Source organism: Castor canadensis, chromosome 2 (assembly GCF_047511655.1).
Source record: "Castor canadensis chromosome 2, mCasCan1.hap1v2, whole genome shotgun sequence".
Classification (NCBI taxonomy): Eukaryota; Metazoa; Chordata; class Mammalia; order Rodentia; family Castoridae; genus Castor; species Castor canadensis.
This window is the reverse complement of record NC_133387.1, coordinates 141,674,873-141,692,906: the sequence shown is the minus strand read 5'-3', so window position 1 is coordinate 141,692,906 and position 18,034 is coordinate 141,674,873. Positions and strand designations below refer to the sequence as shown.

Genomic DNA, 18,034 nt, shown 5'->3' with positions numbered 1-18,034 from the left:
TCTACTCTTTCCACTGGGAGACAGGGCTTTTGTGCGGTCTGCAGTTTAAAACGAAGTTCAGGTGTATCATATTATTTCACTGTTCCTCATCACAACCCTGTGGGGTGTTCAGGTGACCAAAGGGAAAACAGACTCAGAGACCAGGGCACTGCAAATTGTGTTTGCACTGCTCACCTAGGGTTCCTGGGTGGGGACCCAGGGTTTGCATTTTAAATAAGCTCCCAGGAGACAATGAGCCAGTAACTTCTCCTGGGGTGACAAGATCCTAAAGTGAGAGCACCACATATAAGGTCACACAAGTAGCAAAATCGCCATTAGAAGCAAGTGTTCTGGCTTTCTGAACTTGCAATACCAGGATGAGTCCCTGCTGATGTGATATGGCTTTTTTTTTCCCCCAAATTAGGAATTACTTTGATTATTTCATGATGTTTGAAATGTATGCATGAAACTGTTAGGTCCCTGACATTTTTGGGGCAGGCAGAAGGTCCCGAGGCTAGCACCAAAATCAGACCCCCTGAATTAATGACTGCTTGCCCAACTCCCCTGTTTGTTTCTCTGCTTGAAAAACACCCCAGGAACCTCCAGTTTCTCAACTAGCCAGCAGGTCGACCTGTTCCATCTGGTGATCACAGATAAATGGAGCCCAGAGACTCTGGTTTGGCCCCTCCTATAAAGCCCACTACCCAATTCAGCCAAGATGCTGCATTCTGAACCTGACAGTGACAGTCCTGAGGTCTGGTTCCAATACATCTTTCTTTTCCTCACATGGCATGGTCTTTATTTGGCAGTACCTTACATCTGGTGCCGAAACCTGGGAGAGGTAAACAGGACGCTCTGGCCTGGAGCTGCTCCCTTGGCCTTCGTGTCCTTCCCTCTCTGGATCCCAGACTGCTGAATTGACCCCACGTGCCTCCAGACTGTGGATTTCGGACCTTACTGCTTTGCCAGTTTTCTCATCCATCATTAGCCTTTCTCCTCCACTGCTCTCCACCTGACCTACTCCTCCCCTCCAACTCGGTAAGTGTCACCCTTCTCAGGGCTGCCTGCTCTCTCTCTCTCTTGGTCTCGGAAGTCACAGGCGCTGCGCCAGGCACGCCTCCTACGCACACTGGGGTGCCCCTCCACTTAGCATGGGGACGCCTGGCTAACCGGTTGGGCATTCTCTTTGGACAGCAACCCAGGCCTGGGTCACCCATCCTTGGAAACTCATTCAGGTGACACTTCTCCCCTCTCTCTCACTCCCTCTCTCTCTCTCTCTCTCTCTCTCTTTCTCTCCCTCCCTCCCTCCCTCTCTGTTTTCCTTTCCTCCACTTAGGGTGAGAGCTCAACAGCCCCTCTAGCTTACTTTACTCCTTGCCTGAGTCACGTAAGGGAGGCTAGATCTTGACCTAGATCTATATTGGCCTGAAGGGTAAACTCACCAAGGCACCTGTCTCTCTCTCTCTCTCCTTTTCTTCTACATTATGGGGACCTCCCAATCTACATTAGACTGTCCACTGGGATGCCTCCTCTGCACCCTCCCCCTTGGTCTCCAAGACGATATAAAACCTAAGCGACTGATTTTCATGCACTTCTAGATCTTAACAATTTCTGCCATCGCAACGGCAAGGGATCCGAGATTCCATTCATTCAAGCTTTCCTTTTTGCTCTCAACCCTCCCTGCTCCAATCTTGTAATGTTGTTCAAATCCTCCTTGCCAGTGACAACCCTCCCCCCCAAAGTCTGTGTCTCTCCTTCCCACTGAACCCCCTTCAGAAGACTCTTCTCTTTCTTGTGACCTCATGGGCTCTGTCTGCCCACCTCCCAACTCCTCCCGCCAGTCCTCTACATCAATCTCTTCTCTCACCCCATCTTCCCATGATTCAGACCCCTCTTCTTCCACCTCTGCTGGCTTTCCCAAACATCTGCCACCCTATTCCCCTTCTACAGTGGTCACAATTGACCCTGAGCCATTGGCTCCTCAGCCAACATTGCCCTCAGCCCCTGCTACACCCTCACCCTTCTCCTCCCCACCTGCATCCCATACCTGCTCCTATACCTCCTTCCAAGCATGCCCAGCCCATCTCTACCCACTCCGGGAGGTGGCAGGAGCAGATGGCATTATCAGAGTTCATGTGCCCTTTTTCCATGACTGATCTCTTTCAAATTGAAAAGAGACTTAACTCCTTCTCTAATGACTCAGACTCCTATATTAAAAAATTTGAATACCTAACCCAAACATATGATATGACTTGGCATGAGACCCATCATCCAAGGATGGAATAATTATTCTCAACTCTCATTTTATTTCCCAACCCTTCCCTGATATTCGAAGAAAACTTAAACAGGCAGGGGATGGCCCTCAACCCCCCCAGGGAGATCTTGTGAAAATGGCATTTAAGGTATTTAATAACTGAGATGAGGCTTGAGACCAGTGAAAGGCCCAGCTCTTGATGGCTGCCCTGAGGCTGCCTCCTCCAACTTTGACATGGGCTGGACAATAATGCACGCCTCCAGAGGCCTGCTTTAAGTGCAACCAGACAAGACACTGGGCAAAAAAACTGTCCTTCACCTCGCCCGCCACCAGGACCCTGTCCACGATGTGGCCAGAGTGGACACTGGAAGGACGACTGCCCTTCTTTGTCTCTGCAAGGTAGGTCAGTCTCCCACTCCCACTCTCAACAGAGTGAAGGCCTCACAGACCTCTTGGACCTGGCGGCAGAAGACTGACATGGCCCTGGGAACTTGGCCCCCTTCAAGATCACCTCGGAGGAGCCCAGGGTAACCGTCCAAGTAGCAGGTAGGCCTCAATCACCTACTTGGTGCTACCAGACTTCTCGGGAAAGCTTTATCCTTCTCAGATCTCCATGGTGGGGGTGGGCGGTCTCCTCCACCAGCCAAAAAAGAAAGAGTTTTATTTAAATTTAAAATTCTTATGGAGGTTAATTTTAAAATACAAGTAACAAAGTGAACAACTGGAAAGGATATAGATAGGTAAACTCCAATGTGTAATAAAGTTAAAATTGACTATAATCTAAAGTTGCCCAAAAGGTTTTTAAAGTCATGTCAAACTAAAATCAAATTCTTTATGTATAAAATAACAAGGTTATCTTAATATTGTTCTACTTTCAGTAACATCTACAAAAAACTATTATAGGAAAGCATTTTATCAAAGAAATTATTTGTATTTTCTGCTGATCTTTCAAACTTTAAGTACTACTAAACAGAGTTCATTTACACATTTGCTCATGTGTTTTACATGACCACCTTGTAACAGTATTGTGTCTATACTTGATCTAAATATGGTACAAACATTTACAAAGTTAAAATTGTAAATTTGTGTAAAATAATGAGCTAAAACTCTCTTTTATCCAAAAGTGTTACATTTAACCTGCATCCTGACAGTCAGCCCCTATTTGCCTTTAAAGATTCCACAAACGCTTCACAGCAACTGGCCTGGACAGTCTTGCCCCAAGAGTTTAAAGACAGCCTCATCTTTGTGGACAGGCCCTAGCTGGAGACTTATTAGATTGGCACTACCCAGAGGTCATCTTTCTTCAACGCAGAGCCACAGAGCCCCTTATCTGCAGTGCAACTGGGTCCCTTTTAAAACTTTCTGGCCTCCAAGGATACAAAGTCTCTAAGGAGAAGGCTCAGTTATGCCTCCCTCAGGTCACCTATCTAGGTGTGTTCTTAAAGGGACAGACTTACTCCCTGAGTCATGAGAGAATCAACCCAATCCTCTGTTTCCCACTCCCTCATACCATAAAAGCAGCTTAGAGCGTTCTTGGGAGTTATAGGATTTTGCAGAATCTGGATCCCTAGATAGGCAGCCTTTAGCAGACACCTTTTTATGCTCCTTCTAATATTCCTATTTGGGTCTTAAATAATGTATGGTCACCCCTTTCTCTTAGAAAACTTGCCTCCCACAGACCCTGCTCCTTTGGCTGACTGTCTACCTTATCTTCACCTCCTCTGGGAACTTCTCAGAGAGCATGCAGACCAGATCCTCCCCCACCCTATAACTATTTCTGTTAAACCAGGGGATCTTGTTCTCCTAAAGGATCTTCGACCTTCTTTGTTGGGACCTTGGTGGACCGGCCCTCATCTGGTCATCCTCACAATGCCCACCACTGTCAAGCTCAATGGGATCCCCCAGTGGCAGCACCTTTCAAGGATAAAACATTGCCCATCAACTTCAGACTCTTCCACTACAAAAAAGGATGAGTACTCTTGTGTACCGCTGGGCCCTATGCGGCTACGCCTCTCCCGCAAACTCTCTCCCTCTTCCACTCCTACATAAGTTCTCAGTCCTCATCTGGCTCTCGATTTTCTGCCATAGGTGGATTTAAAACACTGGTGGGGGCCGTGGGCCTAATTCTGGGAGCATGCACAATACTTCCCTGCTTCCTTCCCTTGGTTATACGATCTATCAGGTCCATTATAGAGGCTACACTGGAAAGAAAAACAGCTGCACATGTAATCATGCTATGGAAATACAAACCCTTAAACCAGAAAAATGCTCTTTAACCCTAGATGCCTCCAGGATCATTCAGAGAACTCAGCAGACAGACTTCCCACCAGAAGCTACTACAACCTTCTCCCAACAACTGGCCTTGTCTGCAGATGAAGCCTGGGAAAGACCGTCAGCCTCTGCTCCTGGGGACCTCACAAATTTCCAAATTCCAGCTGAACCCCCCTTAATGACACCCCCACTCAGCACAAAGCAGCTAGATCGATTGGCACCCATAATGCCAACAAAAGTCTGGAATGTTAGGCCTCTGGCATTCTTGGGGTGGGCAGAAGGTCCGGAGGCTAGCACTGAAACCAGACCCCCTGATTTATGACTGCTTGCCAAACCCCCCTGTTGTTTCTCTGATTGTTTCTCAGCTTGCAAAACAACTCAGGAACTTCCAGTTACTCAACGAGCCAGGCATGTCGACCTGTTCCATCTGGTGATCACAGATAATCAGACTCTCTCCCTCCCCCAGGGCTTGGTCCTTCCTATAAAGTCCACTACCCAATTTAGCCAAGCTGCTTCACTCTGAACCCAAAAGTGACAGTCCTGAGGTCTGGTTCCAATAAATCTTTCTTTTCCTCATGTGGCATGGTCTTTATTCGGCAGTACCTTACAGAAACAACAATAACAACAACAAAAAACAAATCATAAACTCTTTATGGCTCCTGTGTCCCACTTAACCAAAATCTATGGAAACCATCAAATCACCCACCGAAAATGGATCCTCCAGTAAGAAGACTGGCTGTAGCATATTTCTATAGATCTAAAAACCCCACACCTTCCCTTGGTTCTTTAAGTATTAGATTAAATAATTAATATCTCCTAGTTTATAAAGAAGGAGCATAATAAAAGCACGGAGTTTCCATGACCATCCTTCTATTTCAACTGGTCCGAATGTAATCTGAACCTGGACACCTAGGCATCCTTAAGCCCTGTGTAGAAAGGAAAACAGAGCAGGAGGGGCCTTGAAACAAACACTACCTGTTCATCACATCTGGGTGAGTTCCTCTCCAGCAAGCAGGACAGGATAGGATGTGCCCATGAAGATTGAAAGAGAAAAAACCCAACTCTGAGTGATTTGCAACCTAAGCATTGGTAACCCCATTTCAGGGATGAAGAAACAGGGCAGACGGGATAAGCCACTTGCTCAGATAGAGGCAGAGCCAGGGTTCTGCCCCCTGGTCTGTCTGTGGTCATTGCTCTGACTGCTCTATAGCTTTGAGTATTGAATATAAAGTATCTAACAGGTACATAGCAAACATTGAATACATGCTTTTTTTTTTTGGCAGCATTGGGGTTTGGACTTGAGATCTCCAACTTGCAAGGCAGACCCTTTACCACTTAAACCATGCTCCCAGCCTTTTTTGATTTGGTTGTTTTTGAGATAGGGTTTTGCATTTATGCCCAGGCTGGCTTGGACTGTGATCTTCCTATTAATGCTTCCCAAGAGGCTGGGGTGACAGGCATGCACTACCTTACCCAGCCATTGGTTGAGATGGGGTCTCACAAACTTTTTGCCTGGGTTGGCCATAAATAGCAATGCTCTCAGTCTCTACCTCTTGAGTAGCTAGGATTGCAGGCTTGAGCCACGGGACCCCTGCTCATTTTTGTTTTGAACTTTTCCCTTTCTCTTAGTCACAAAGTAGAGAATGAAGCTGAGTATCTATTTTGTGTGGATGGCACAGATGATTCCTGGATTCCTGGCTCAGGACACAAAGAGGCACCTCCTGCTCACTACTGGCCCTTTAAATCTGGCTCTTCAGAATCAGGGTGAGAATAGGTCCACGTGATTTGAACAGGCAAATGGGCTCAAGTGATCCTCTGTTTCAGCCTCATTAATAGCTGGGACTATAGCTGTGGGCTACCATGCTCGACTTTCGCTTACTTTTGAAGAGAAAAAAAATCATATGTTTTTAACATGGAAAGAACAGTGTGCCATGGGAAACCAGCATGGTGTAGAAGAAAGGCCTGTGGAGTTCAATCCTAGCTGGCTGATGTGAGATTTTAAGTTTAATTTCAAAAGAGATAAGGTTGTTATTCACTAAAAAAATTGGGAGTGGGGGCTGGAGGCATGTATTAGGTGGTAGAGCACCTGCCTAGCAAGCTCAAGGCCCTGAGACCAATCAACAGTATTGAAAAAAACAATTGCTTTTTGGTGGAACTGGGATTTGAACTTAGGGCCTCACTTTCACTAGGCAAGAGCCCTACCACTTGAGCCATACTCCCAGCCCTCCTTTTTTTTTAAAGCTCACTTTTTCTTAAGGCTGTGTAAGATTTTATTATCATCCTCATTATCACAACACATGGACTTCTCTTTCTGGGGTTTGGGAAAGGGATTCAGGTCACCAAACCCTTAGCAAACAAAAGGCACCAGCAGAGATTAAGACAGGTCAGAAACAATGGTAAGACTTCTGTGCACACAGCTGCAGCTGCTGCATGGCTTTGAGAGATGGTCCAAGATGTGTAGAGCATACTGAGGCCTGCAAGGGAATGTATATAGGACCTGGCATGATGGTGCGTGCTTGTAATCCCAGTTACTCAGGAGATGGTAATGAGGAGGATCGAAGTTTAGGCAAAACATTAGTGAGACCCTGTCTCAACAACAACAGAATCTGGGAATGGTAGAGCACACATGTAATTCCAGCTACCTAGGAAGTTTAGGTAGGAGGATCCCAGTCCAAGGCTGACCCTAGGGGAAAAAGTGGGAGACCCTATCTGAAAAAAATAACTAAAGCAAAAAAAAAAAAAAAAATCAGATGGAGGCATGGCTCAAGTTGTATAGCACCTACCTAGCAAGCGTGAGACAGAGTTCAAATCCCATACCACCAAAAATATAAATAAATAGAAAGAGAGTGTGATGCATATTATCCTCATTTCCTGAAAGCAAAAGAAAGTATCAAATCCAACACTGTCCTTCTGAGTTTGCTCACAGATTCCTCCATGTCAGCACAGTTCCATGCCGCACTAGCTGGGTCACTTTTGGAAGGGGAAGGCTGACTGGCAGGGTGGTGATGGTTATGATCTGGAGTCTGATGCATGTATAAACAGGAGGACCAGGACATACATACTCCAAATTGCTGAACTGTGCCATTGACACTGGCTTTAGAGTACAGCTCGGTGCCTGCTGGATTACCTTGATCCTAGGGTGATGAGAGCAGTAACTGATGGCGTGCTATCATTAAATTGGCCACTTTTTTTCTTCCTTAGAGGTACACAAAACGATGATGCATTTCCAATCCATACCAGTTTGATGAAGTAACGTATGACTCATGCAAGTGACAGCATCACATCACCTCAAACCAAATAAGGCACAATTGTTTTCACCTCCATTTAAAAGACCTCAAGCAACCACACAGCTTCCACTGTGCCCTATCTCGGTGGCTCTCCAACTCCCCATGGAATAATCTGGGGTGTTGGAAACAACACGGATGTCTGGGTTCTCTTCCCAGTTTCTGATTTAGTGGTGCCGAGGTGAGCTGGGAGTCGAGTCACAGCCATGTGTTGATGCTTCAGGAATGACATACCGTAGACAGTGGTCCTGTGAGATTCTAATGGAGCTGGAAAATTCCTATTGCGTACTGACATCACAAATGTTGTCAGCTGATAGCAAAATGTGTTACTCGTGTGCTTATGGTGTAGTTATGTACATACGTAATATGTGATAATGCCTGACTGCTGCTGACTTACAGATTCACTGCACTCTAATTTTTACCATTAATTTAGAGTGTGCTCCTCTACTTACTGTAAAATGGTACATTGGGGTATGCTGGCAGCAGTCTTGCACCTTTCGTGTTCCTTTCTCTCTCTCTCTGCAGTACTGAGATTGAACCCAGGGCCTTGTGCATGCTACATAAGTAAGTGTTTGAGCTAGTTCTTTGCTATGGCTGGCCTTGAACTCTTGGACTATATAAATGCACCACCACATCTCTTGATTGCATCAAGAGGTCAGGTGGGTGATTGACCTCTGCCCTTTAGGTTTACATAAGTACACCCTATGTTTGCACAATGACGAAATTGTCTAATAAGCATTTCTCAGAACGAATGTCAAGCAACACGTGACGTGACTGCTTTCAGAGGCTCCTGAGGGATCCACATACTCTACGCTTAAGAAGCATTACTTGCCTCACTTGAGAGGCAGCTTTGCAGCTGCTCTCCAGACACCTGGGGATCAATGGGCGCAGCTCCCTCCCCCCACAGCCCTGGGATCCCCTTCTTCTCTCTGCTTCCTCTGCCTCGCTTTGGTTTAAACCCATCATTTCTGCTCCAGATCCTGGCTTCCCGGTGTCTCTCTCATCTTCCCGGATGTTCTTTTTTCAATCTGTAACCACATTGCTCCAGATGGACTTCTTTCTTAACCTAATTAGGCCCCAATTTAGGTTCTCCCTGGCTAAAACTGTCCTCTTTTGCAGAGTAAACATACAAATGTCTTCCTGGCCTGGTGGCTGCCCACTCCCAGACTTGTGTCCTGCTCCTCCCCACAGATGTCCTGCACAGATGGCTCCAGCGCCCGGAACACACCCTTTTCTTTTGCCTCTTAGGTCTCGGTACCCAGTTGTTCTTCTCCCTCCATCTCTCCTCACTCAGGCGGCCTTCCTTACCTTTGCAGTGAGGGCATCCCTTCCCCTAATGGTCTCCACACTGGTAAGAAGCCCGCCCCATCCACTCAGCACCTATCCATATCTACACAGCTCTGAGCAGGTCCAACCTCAGCCACATGGGCCCCGCGAGCATCTTGTTGGGGGTAGAGGCTGCATCTTACTGTCCTTTGTGTTTCTTGCATTCAGAACATGGTCTGCTTCTCTGGTTTGTTTTATGCAAGTGAGGGGACCACAGGGTGCTTAGTTTAAAATACTCCAAGAAAGCTTGGGGGTGGGGCATAGATACAGGATGACTGGTAAAAGTTGACCTTTGTTAAAGACAGGTGATGGAGACACAGGGATACGTTACAGTCTTCACGCTACTGTTACTGGACACTTTTCATAAGAAAATGTAAAAGAAAGGAAAGTGCCTTGAAGGGCTGATCTGAGTAATGGGAGGAAGTCCATTCCCCTCAGCATCTGAGGGGCAACAGAAATCTCTTGGGATGGAGAGGAGACTTTAGCCCTGTCCCTCTGCCTATGGGACTCGTTACACAGTGAGTCCCTGGCAGATGGGTGAAGTTTGCCATGTACAACTGCACTGAATACCTACCTTCCTTATTTCCTTTCTTGTTGTGTTTCTTCAACCATTCAATATTTTTTCTAATGGCTTCCAAATAGGCTTCTGTTTTCCCTAGAAAAGGCAAATGAATAGTATTAAACACTGGCCCAATACCCCTGCATGTCTTTTTAAAGCCCACACAGATGTGCAAAATCATAAATATTGAACATACGGGTCATTTGTGAGGTGGTGCTCCTACCTAGGTAGTGTGCACACGTATGTATTCATGTTTGGGGGGGTTGTTAAAGAGAACACAGGGATAACATTACAGGCATGGTGGTGCATGTCTATAATCCCAGCTACTTGGGAGGCAGAGGTAGGACGATCACAGTGCGAGGCCGGCCCAGGCAAAAAAAAATGTAATACCCTCTCTGAAAAATACTAAAAAGCAAAAGGACTGGAGGAGTCGCTCAAGTGATAGAGCACTTGGCTAGCAAGCTCAAGGCCCTGAGTGAAGACCTAGTACCACCAAATAAATAAGTAAATAAACAAATCCAGGGGACAGGCCAGGTTGCAGACCAAGTGTGAAGGAGCATTATTATCCCACACAAAGAAACACAGTTTGGTGACTTCAATTCCACTTACTAGCTAGGTGGGTCCCCACGGTTCTTAGATTGTGTCATTTCCAGTGGGGGATGGGCCTTCCAAATGAGGAGCCTTCCCAGTCGAGCGAGTCAGAGTGGCAGATGTGGAAAGCCTCCATCACCTTGGCTGAAAGCTCCAATCTGCAACATAGTGCTGCCATCTCTGCAAGTCTTCTGCCCGCTTCCGGTTCTGATTCCAGGAGGAGATGTGCAAACACCCAAGCCCTCACTTCAAGGCCCGAATGGTGATTTTCAGCTCTTTCTAATGAAATGCTGCTGACCTGCACCCTCTCAGATGGACTCCAGGCCCTGCGAGCACCTGCTGGATGATGCCCTTTGCACTGCTGTCTGTAATCGATGCTGTCAACTTAGAGGAATCTGAAAGCATAGAGGCTAAGTGGCCTGGCCAAGACTGGAAATGATTTTCATCTCTCAGACCAGCATTAGCTGCCAGTCCTCGTCTTCAGACAAGGACAATAACGTAGCCTTGTTCTAGATAGAACACATCCACCCTTCCTCTAACCAGATGAGTCCCTCATACTTAAGGTGAGAGCACTAAGAGACCAGGTTCTCTCTCTCTTCCTCTTCCCTAAAAAAAGAGATTTTCAAAATCCAGGGGGTTCTGCAGGGGCAACAGCTGCCCACGTGTGGAGTGGTGACATCATTCTGAAGCCACTTTCAGCTCTATGGCCTCTAGTCTACAACTCAGACCTGTGGCTGTGCTAGCTGTGCTAGGTGCTAATTGTGTGCCAGGGGCTGTGCTTTGGTCTCCAACACCCATTCTCTCATCTACTCTTCACAACAACCTTTTGAGGTAGCCTTATTATCATCCCATTGTACAGATGAAGAAACGGAGACACTGAGCGATTAAAGTGATATGCTGGAGATCAAGTGGCTACTAAGTAGGAGAGTCAGGCTTGAACTTGGGTACATCTGACTATGGTTCCTGTGCAACATTAAGATTCCCAGAATTCCAGCTTCACCATAGAATATCCCTCAATGATATGCTGAGCACCTTTCTGGCCTCACCACTAGGGTTCCATGTTATCTGGTCCCCAAAGAAGAAGAGAAACTTCTATGCAAAAAGGAATAACTGTGTATATAAAATGGAGACTGGCAGATATCAACAGGAGGGGTGGAAGCAGAAAGTAGGGGGTACTTCAGAGTGATAATGTATACTAATAAAATAATGCATGATTTCAATTTAACTGGTTATCAAAATAAAAACCTAAATGAAAAGTGTAACTTCCCATAAAAATTAAGCACTCTCTAAAACAACCCCCAAAACACTCAGAAAACAAAATCAACAGACACCTCTAAAGGTATTATAAATATTAAAAGGCAGGGAAAAAAAAAAGGAATAAATGGGTAGCAAGAACTTTTCCACACTATGTTTTCAAGACTATAAGAGCATGGATGGAACAACTGTCCCTGGCTGATGTGTGACATTGAGTACAGTCACTATAGAGATTGTCATTGTATGTCACCTGCTGCTGAAATGATCGGCCAGATTTGGCAATAGGAACAGTGATTTCTACTGCAAAGTAATTTAGTTAGATAAGGAGTTTTGAACAAGGAAAGAAATCTTAGTGTAGCATAGACTATTTCTAAAGAATTCAACTTCATGGGGGTTGGAGTATGGCTCAAGTGGTAGAGCACCTGCCTAGCAAGCCCGAGTCCCTGAGTTCAAACCCCAGTACCGCCAAAAAAAAAAAAAAAGAATTCAACTTCATTACAAAGAATTAGTGACCCTTCCAGGGCTTGCTTTAATAAACAGAAGCTAATGATTTGGCATTGGTACATTAGGTAATTAGGGCTTCTGAAACTTGAGTACGTCTGAAAATAATCTTGTTCTCTGCATAATTTTAAGCATTCTTTCCACAATCTAATCTATGATATTACATTACGATGTGGAGCGTTTATCTGAGAAAAGGAAAACCACAGCTCTCAATCTCTCTCTCTCTCTCTCTTAGACAGGGTCTAATTTTGTAGCCCAGGCTGGCCTTGAACCCACGATTCTCCTGCCTCAGTCTCTCAAGTGCTGGTATTACAGTCACTGTCTCTGTCTAAATACTACATTAAAAATTCTGCATTAAGTGTAAAAATGTATTATGAGGTTTTGCACAATACAGCAGACATTCCTCACCCTTACTTCTCTTTTTGGACGTGCTAATAATAGAGCAGCCCTCAACTGATAATGGTAGGTTATAATAAATAAAATTGATGATACCTCAACTTCTTTGTTCTTCAGGCTATTCTACATAGAACTCCAGAGATCCTCAGTCATATTAAACCCCTGTCACCAGTAGCTGAAACCTGCCCATTAACACATATCTAGGGGTAGGGACCAAGCAGGAGCTTTTTTTTTTTTTTTTTTCTTTCTCACAATTTTGAGGTGATTCTTTGTGTGATAAAGCTTAGAAGCCACTGTCACAAGTATCAGGACCTCCACACATTTACTGGAGCAGTTCCTCTGCTCTGGGAGTGAAGTATTTTCTCTTCTCAGAGCTGTAAAGCAAAGCTTTTCGTTACACAATGTGCACTGAAAGCCCATGGGAGTCCACTTTGGAAAGCTGGGCTATTTTCTTTCTAACTTATTTCAGCTTTCTTTGGAAAAAAATAGCTCATGACTGAGGTAATACAGCACAAGCCTTAAAACATACACTGAAGCGGATGAGAAAGGGCCAGAGTCAAGATGCAGCCCTGCTTTTCTGGCTGCTTTGGTTTTCAACACTGTAAGAGAAATAGCCCTTTTAAAACAAGAATTTGTCCTGCCCCTGCAAAAAAAGTGCAGAACTCAGTAGGGTTAGTCTGAGGCTAATACTGAACATACTAAAGATACCAGGTCTTGTAAGAGTGTTTATAAAAATTAAGTTCGAAATAATGTTGAAAACTTTGTCAAGATGACGTGAATCTAGTTTTGAATTACACATAGCAAAGTAACTGGTACTAGTATCATGCATGCCACCAGGTCATTCAAGTCACGGGCTCCTCCTGATCCCCTCATGATGCCTGTGCAATGTAGGAAGACGCACTGGAAAAGCACTGGATTGAAGTCTGGGTACATGGGTTCAAGGCCTACCTCTCCACTCTCTAGCAATGAAATCTTGAGAAAGTCATTTCATCTCTTCCTTGCTTTACTGATTTGTTAATTAAAGAGTGAATTCTAAAAAAGGCAATTCATGGCTCTTACATGGGGGAAGTTTTCTTCTGTTGTCCCTGAGAAACCTGTGTTGACACTTAGGTCCCCTGTGCCTGCGCTGGGCTCCCATTCCATTCGCTGGCTCAGGGGAGAAGACTGGACTCACTATTTTGGGACATTTTGAACAGAATGTCTTGGGACTTGACCTGAGGCATGGATTATCTGCTCTTAAACAAGAACGTCTATATCAGTTATTCAACTAATTATCAGTTCATTAAATAAACAGACTTAAGTTTTCTGGGAATGATAAGATGTATAGGTGAAAGTTATTTTAGCAATCACCTTTTTTCAACTGAATTTCATTATCTAGCCATAAACTTGACAAGTAAAAGTCCTGGAATGAGTTTGTGCCTGCTGTAATGCTTACCTCATCCTTGGATGACTTTTAAAAAGATTTTTAGTGACTCACACACTGGAAGTGAATGAGTAAACAACCAATTGGCCAAAGAGCAACACTTAGATAATGGAATAAAGTTTTAAAGTACTTTCCTTTGGTCTCCAGAGAACAATTTACTTGAAGAATTAAGCAAGTTTATAGATATGATTGAAATTAGAAAAAGCTTTGCTTTATTAACATATCCCAAATTTAGAAACAATTACTGAATCATTCAAATAATTGTACCTACTAGAAATCCACATTTTTTTTCAGTGGGATTGGAGTTTGATCTCAGGGCTTTGTGCTTCCAAAGCAGGCACTGTACCGCTTGAGGCACACCTTCGGTCCACTTTGCTCTGGTTATTTTGGGGGGGGGGGAGCGTGTCTCTCAGACTTTTGCCCAGGCAAGTAGGAACCACAAACCTCTCAATCTCATCTTTCCAAGTGGCTAGGATTATAGGCACGAGCCACCCCTAGAAACCAACATTTAAAAATATCCTAGGCAAGAACTTTTTTTTCCTTTGTGGTACTGGGGTTTGAACTCAGGGCCTTGCACTTGCTAGGCAGGCACTCTATCACTTGAGCCACTCTGCCAGCTCAACATTTAAAAATATCCTAATGTGGAATGGCAGGATGGTTCAAGTAGAAGAGCACCTGCCTAGTAGTACAAGATATTGAATTCAATCCCCAATACCATCAGAAAAAAGAAAAAAAAATCATAACATGAGTCCCTATAAGAAGCAAGAGTTTAAATAGTCTATGATACATTCAGTGGTGAGTGTGTCGTTTTTCACCATAAGTAAATTGGATTTTTATTGAATGAGATGCATGTAGATATGCTTTGTACATTGAACTGAAATAAGCACAGGATAGCATTGCTGTGGTTATTACTATTCCTATTTATACTGCTCACAGGACCTAGCCCAGGTTTGGCATGATTAATAAACATTTGGTGTGTTTACACAGGGTTGTCACCATTGGCCATTGCAAGACCAAAACAGACTCCCTGCAAACATTCCTGCCAGTGCATCCTGCTTACAATTATTTCCTGAAGTGGAGGCATTACCTCTTCCTTGTTCTTCTCTATAGTTCCCTCCGATGTTCTTCCCTAAAGGGAGCCTCTTCTATGAATGTCTGGTTCATCAGTAAGTGAATGCACGTGCACGTACATGGCCTGTGTTGTTCTTGCCCTGTAATCTCAGCACTAGAGAGATGGAAGCAGGAGGATGGAGAGTTTGAGGCCAGTCTGGACTGTATAGTGAGTTTAAAGCCAGTCTCAGCTACATAATGAGACCACATCTCCTTTTCTCCTGGCCCCTTGCCCCCACAAAAAAACAACAAAAAAACCCAAAACTATTTTGGTGTCATTGCAAAACTTCTTGCATCCTCGAAGGCAGACACTGGGTCTTTCATGTTCTCTGTGCTGACTCTGGACCACCATGCCAGGCACACCATTGCAATAAATGTTTATTTCTGATTAAGCATCTCTTAAGACCCAGTCAACCCTGCCTTCAAACATGCACCCTTTTATTTTTCAGCCTAGAGACAATGGGTGTTTTCTCACTAGGTTTTATAATAGAGGAGCAAAATACTCCTGAAAAAGTACAAATGAGCAACTGTAAGATAAAGATGTGTGCCTCAGCATGTCCTCTTGGCATTAATTACATTTTGTATACAAGTATTGGTCCTTGGCTTAAGCTCAGTTTGGTGTTTGCTAAACCTTACTAGAATCAGTTGTTCTCATCTACAGTCTGGTGCGGCATGAATAAATTTCATTTCTAAATAATGGGGTGGGGGCTATTTTAAGCCCCAAATCTCTATCCCTTCCTGTACAAAGAGTAACACTAAATAGATGGTTTTACTCTACTCTCTCCCAATTACTATGGGATGGAAATCCTAATGAAAAACAAGGAAGTCTTCCTTTACCATTAGTCTCCATCACTGTGCTGTAGTCTAGATTTGGAGTGTTTCCCAAAGGGCCACATGTTAAAGGTTGGTCTCCAGGATGCCACTCTTGGGAGGTGGTAGAAACTTTAAGAGGAGGCGCCTGGGGAGAGGTCTCTAGGTATTCAAGGGTGTGCCCTTGCCTTTGAAGAGGATTGTGGGACCCCAAGCCCCCCTTCTGTTCTCTCTTGCTTCCTGGCTCTGGGAGGAGTAGTTTTGTGACCATATACACTCGGTCACAGTGCGTTGCCTCACCATAGCACAAAGCAATGGAGCCAACAGTAATGGACTGGAATTTCCAAAGCTGTGAGCCCAAATAAGCCTTTTCTCTTTATGAGTTGATTATCTCAGGTATTTTGTTATAGTGTTAGCTGGCAAACATGCACTCATGCACTCACATCCTTAAAGGGCAACAATGGGCTACCAAAAAGCACCTCCTTCATATTCCTTCTTTTTTTTTTTTATTGCTTTATTATTCATATTCCTTCTTTACAGAATATTTTCTTTAAAATAAAAACCAAAAAAACCCCAGAGACCTGCCAGTACCTCTTCCTAGGAATGTTTGCAGAGTAATAGACAACGCTGTCCTCAGCACTAAGCATGCAACCTCGGCAAGTCAAAGGGCCTATCCTGTGGCCTGCCGTGTCCCAGGGAAATATGATCATTACACCTGGGGCCCCGGAGAGGACAAGGATTAATGCAGAAGGAGTTTCTGTTGGGAGCACTTGTGCTCTGTATAGTTAGTTCTCCATCTCAGGCCACCCTCTTCCTGGTTAGCTATCACCTTCCACCTCATATCCATTAGGATAAAAAAGTAAACCAAAATAATACAAAAACCAGAATATAGCAAGTGTTAGTGACATTGTGGAGAAATTGGAGCTCCTGTACATACTGTTGGAGATTTAAAATGGTGCAGTCAATACAGAAAATAGTATGGTGGTTCATCTAAAAACTAAAAGTACAGTTACCAAGGAATCAGCAATCCTTCTGGATATATAACCAAGATAATTGAAAGGAGGGCCCAAAGAGGTATTTGTACACCCACGTTCATAGCAGCATTGTTCAAAATGTAGAAACAACCAAGTGTCCATAGACAAATAAATGGACAAAAAAAATGTAGCATGCATAAATATATATATATATATACACATATATATGTATATATATATACAGATACATACATACATACAGTGGAGAATTATTCGGCCTTAAAAAAGAAGTTCTGATACTTGCTAAAACATTTCGCTAAGTGAAGTAAGACAGCCACAAAAAGGATAAATACTGTGTGATTCCACTAAAGTAGTAAAATCCATTCACACAGAAAGTAGAATAGTGGTTGCCAGGGACTGGGATAGGGGGAACGGGAAGGTATTTTTTTAATGAGTACAGAGTTTCAGTCTGCAAGAGAAGAGTTCTGGAGATCCATGATAGCTGTGGTAGCATAGTAACAGGAATGTCCTTAGCATTACTAAGCTGTACACTAAACAATAGTGAGGATGGTAAGTTTTATGTGTATTTTTTCACAATTGAAGAAAGGGTTAAACGAAAATTTATCACTCATCCAGAGCAGACTTCCAGGGTCCTAAAACATGGTACATCACTACTGCTGCCTGTTCGTGCCCCTGACAAACACTAATTAATCATTCTAACATTTTTTCTTCCTGGGTCCAGATGCACCATCAAACCCTTTCTCCTGCTTTCTTGGACCACTCTACTTTTTGTGTGGAAGTTGTGCTTCCCCAGTTTCATTCCAACCTAAAGCCACAATTTCATACCTTTTGGTTCATCTGTCTTTCCACCTGAGTTGGAGTTAGCATCTTTTGTGGAATCCTTCAAGGTTCCATATTCCTTTTCCATCTTAGCAGCTTCCTCCTTGGTACTGTCTGCTTCCTCGTGACTCTTCTCCGATGGCACTGTAAACAGATTGTGCACTGTTGTTATAACACTATTTTCTGTCTTCTTCTTCTTCTTTTTTTGCAGTACTGGGGTTTGAACTCAGGGCCTTGTGCTGGCTAGGCAGGCGCTCTGTCACTTAAGCCATGCCTCCAGCCTTTTTTGCATTGGTTATTTCCAAGATGGAATCTCACTTTTATGTCTGGGCTGGCCTGGATTGCAATTCTCTTATTTGTGCATCCCAAGTAGCCAGGATGACCAGATGTGGGCCTCCCCTGGTTGAGATGGACTCTTGCAAACTCCTGAGAAGCTAGGATTATAGGTTTGAGCTACCATGC

The 18,034-nt window shown here is 44.2% G+C and overlaps 1 protein-coding gene and 1 long non-coding RNA gene across 3 annotated transcripts in view; one reads left to right on the top strand and one right to left on the bottom strand.

Annotated features, from left to right (window-relative positions):
• The window catches only part of Scg3 (secretogranin III), a 42,484-nt gene that overhangs the window by 671 nt on the left and 23,779 nt on the right, over nucleotides 1-18,034 (bottom strand). The window contains exons 10-11 of the mRNA XM_074065950.1: nucleotides 17,579-17,716; nucleotides 9,689-9,769 (exon numbers count right to left, since the gene is read on the bottom strand). Coding sequence (XP_073922051.1) covers nucleotides 9,689-9,769; nucleotides 17,579-17,716 — 219 coding nt within the window. The remainder of the gene's footprint in view (nucleotides 1-9,688; nucleotides 9,770-17,578; nucleotides 17,717-18,034) is intronic.
• On the top strand, nucleotides 826-5,080 carry LOC141420812 (uncharacterized). 2 transcript variants are annotated; one of them, XR_012445474.1, is made up of 3 exons: nucleotides 826-1,017; nucleotides 2,665-2,779; nucleotides 4,043-5,080. It is a non-coding gene; the product is annotated as an uncharacterized lncRNA (long non-coding RNA). The 2 variants fall into 2 exon arrangements; XR_012445473.1 differs by lacking the exon at nucleotides 826-1,017 and adding an exon at nucleotides 1,057-1,214.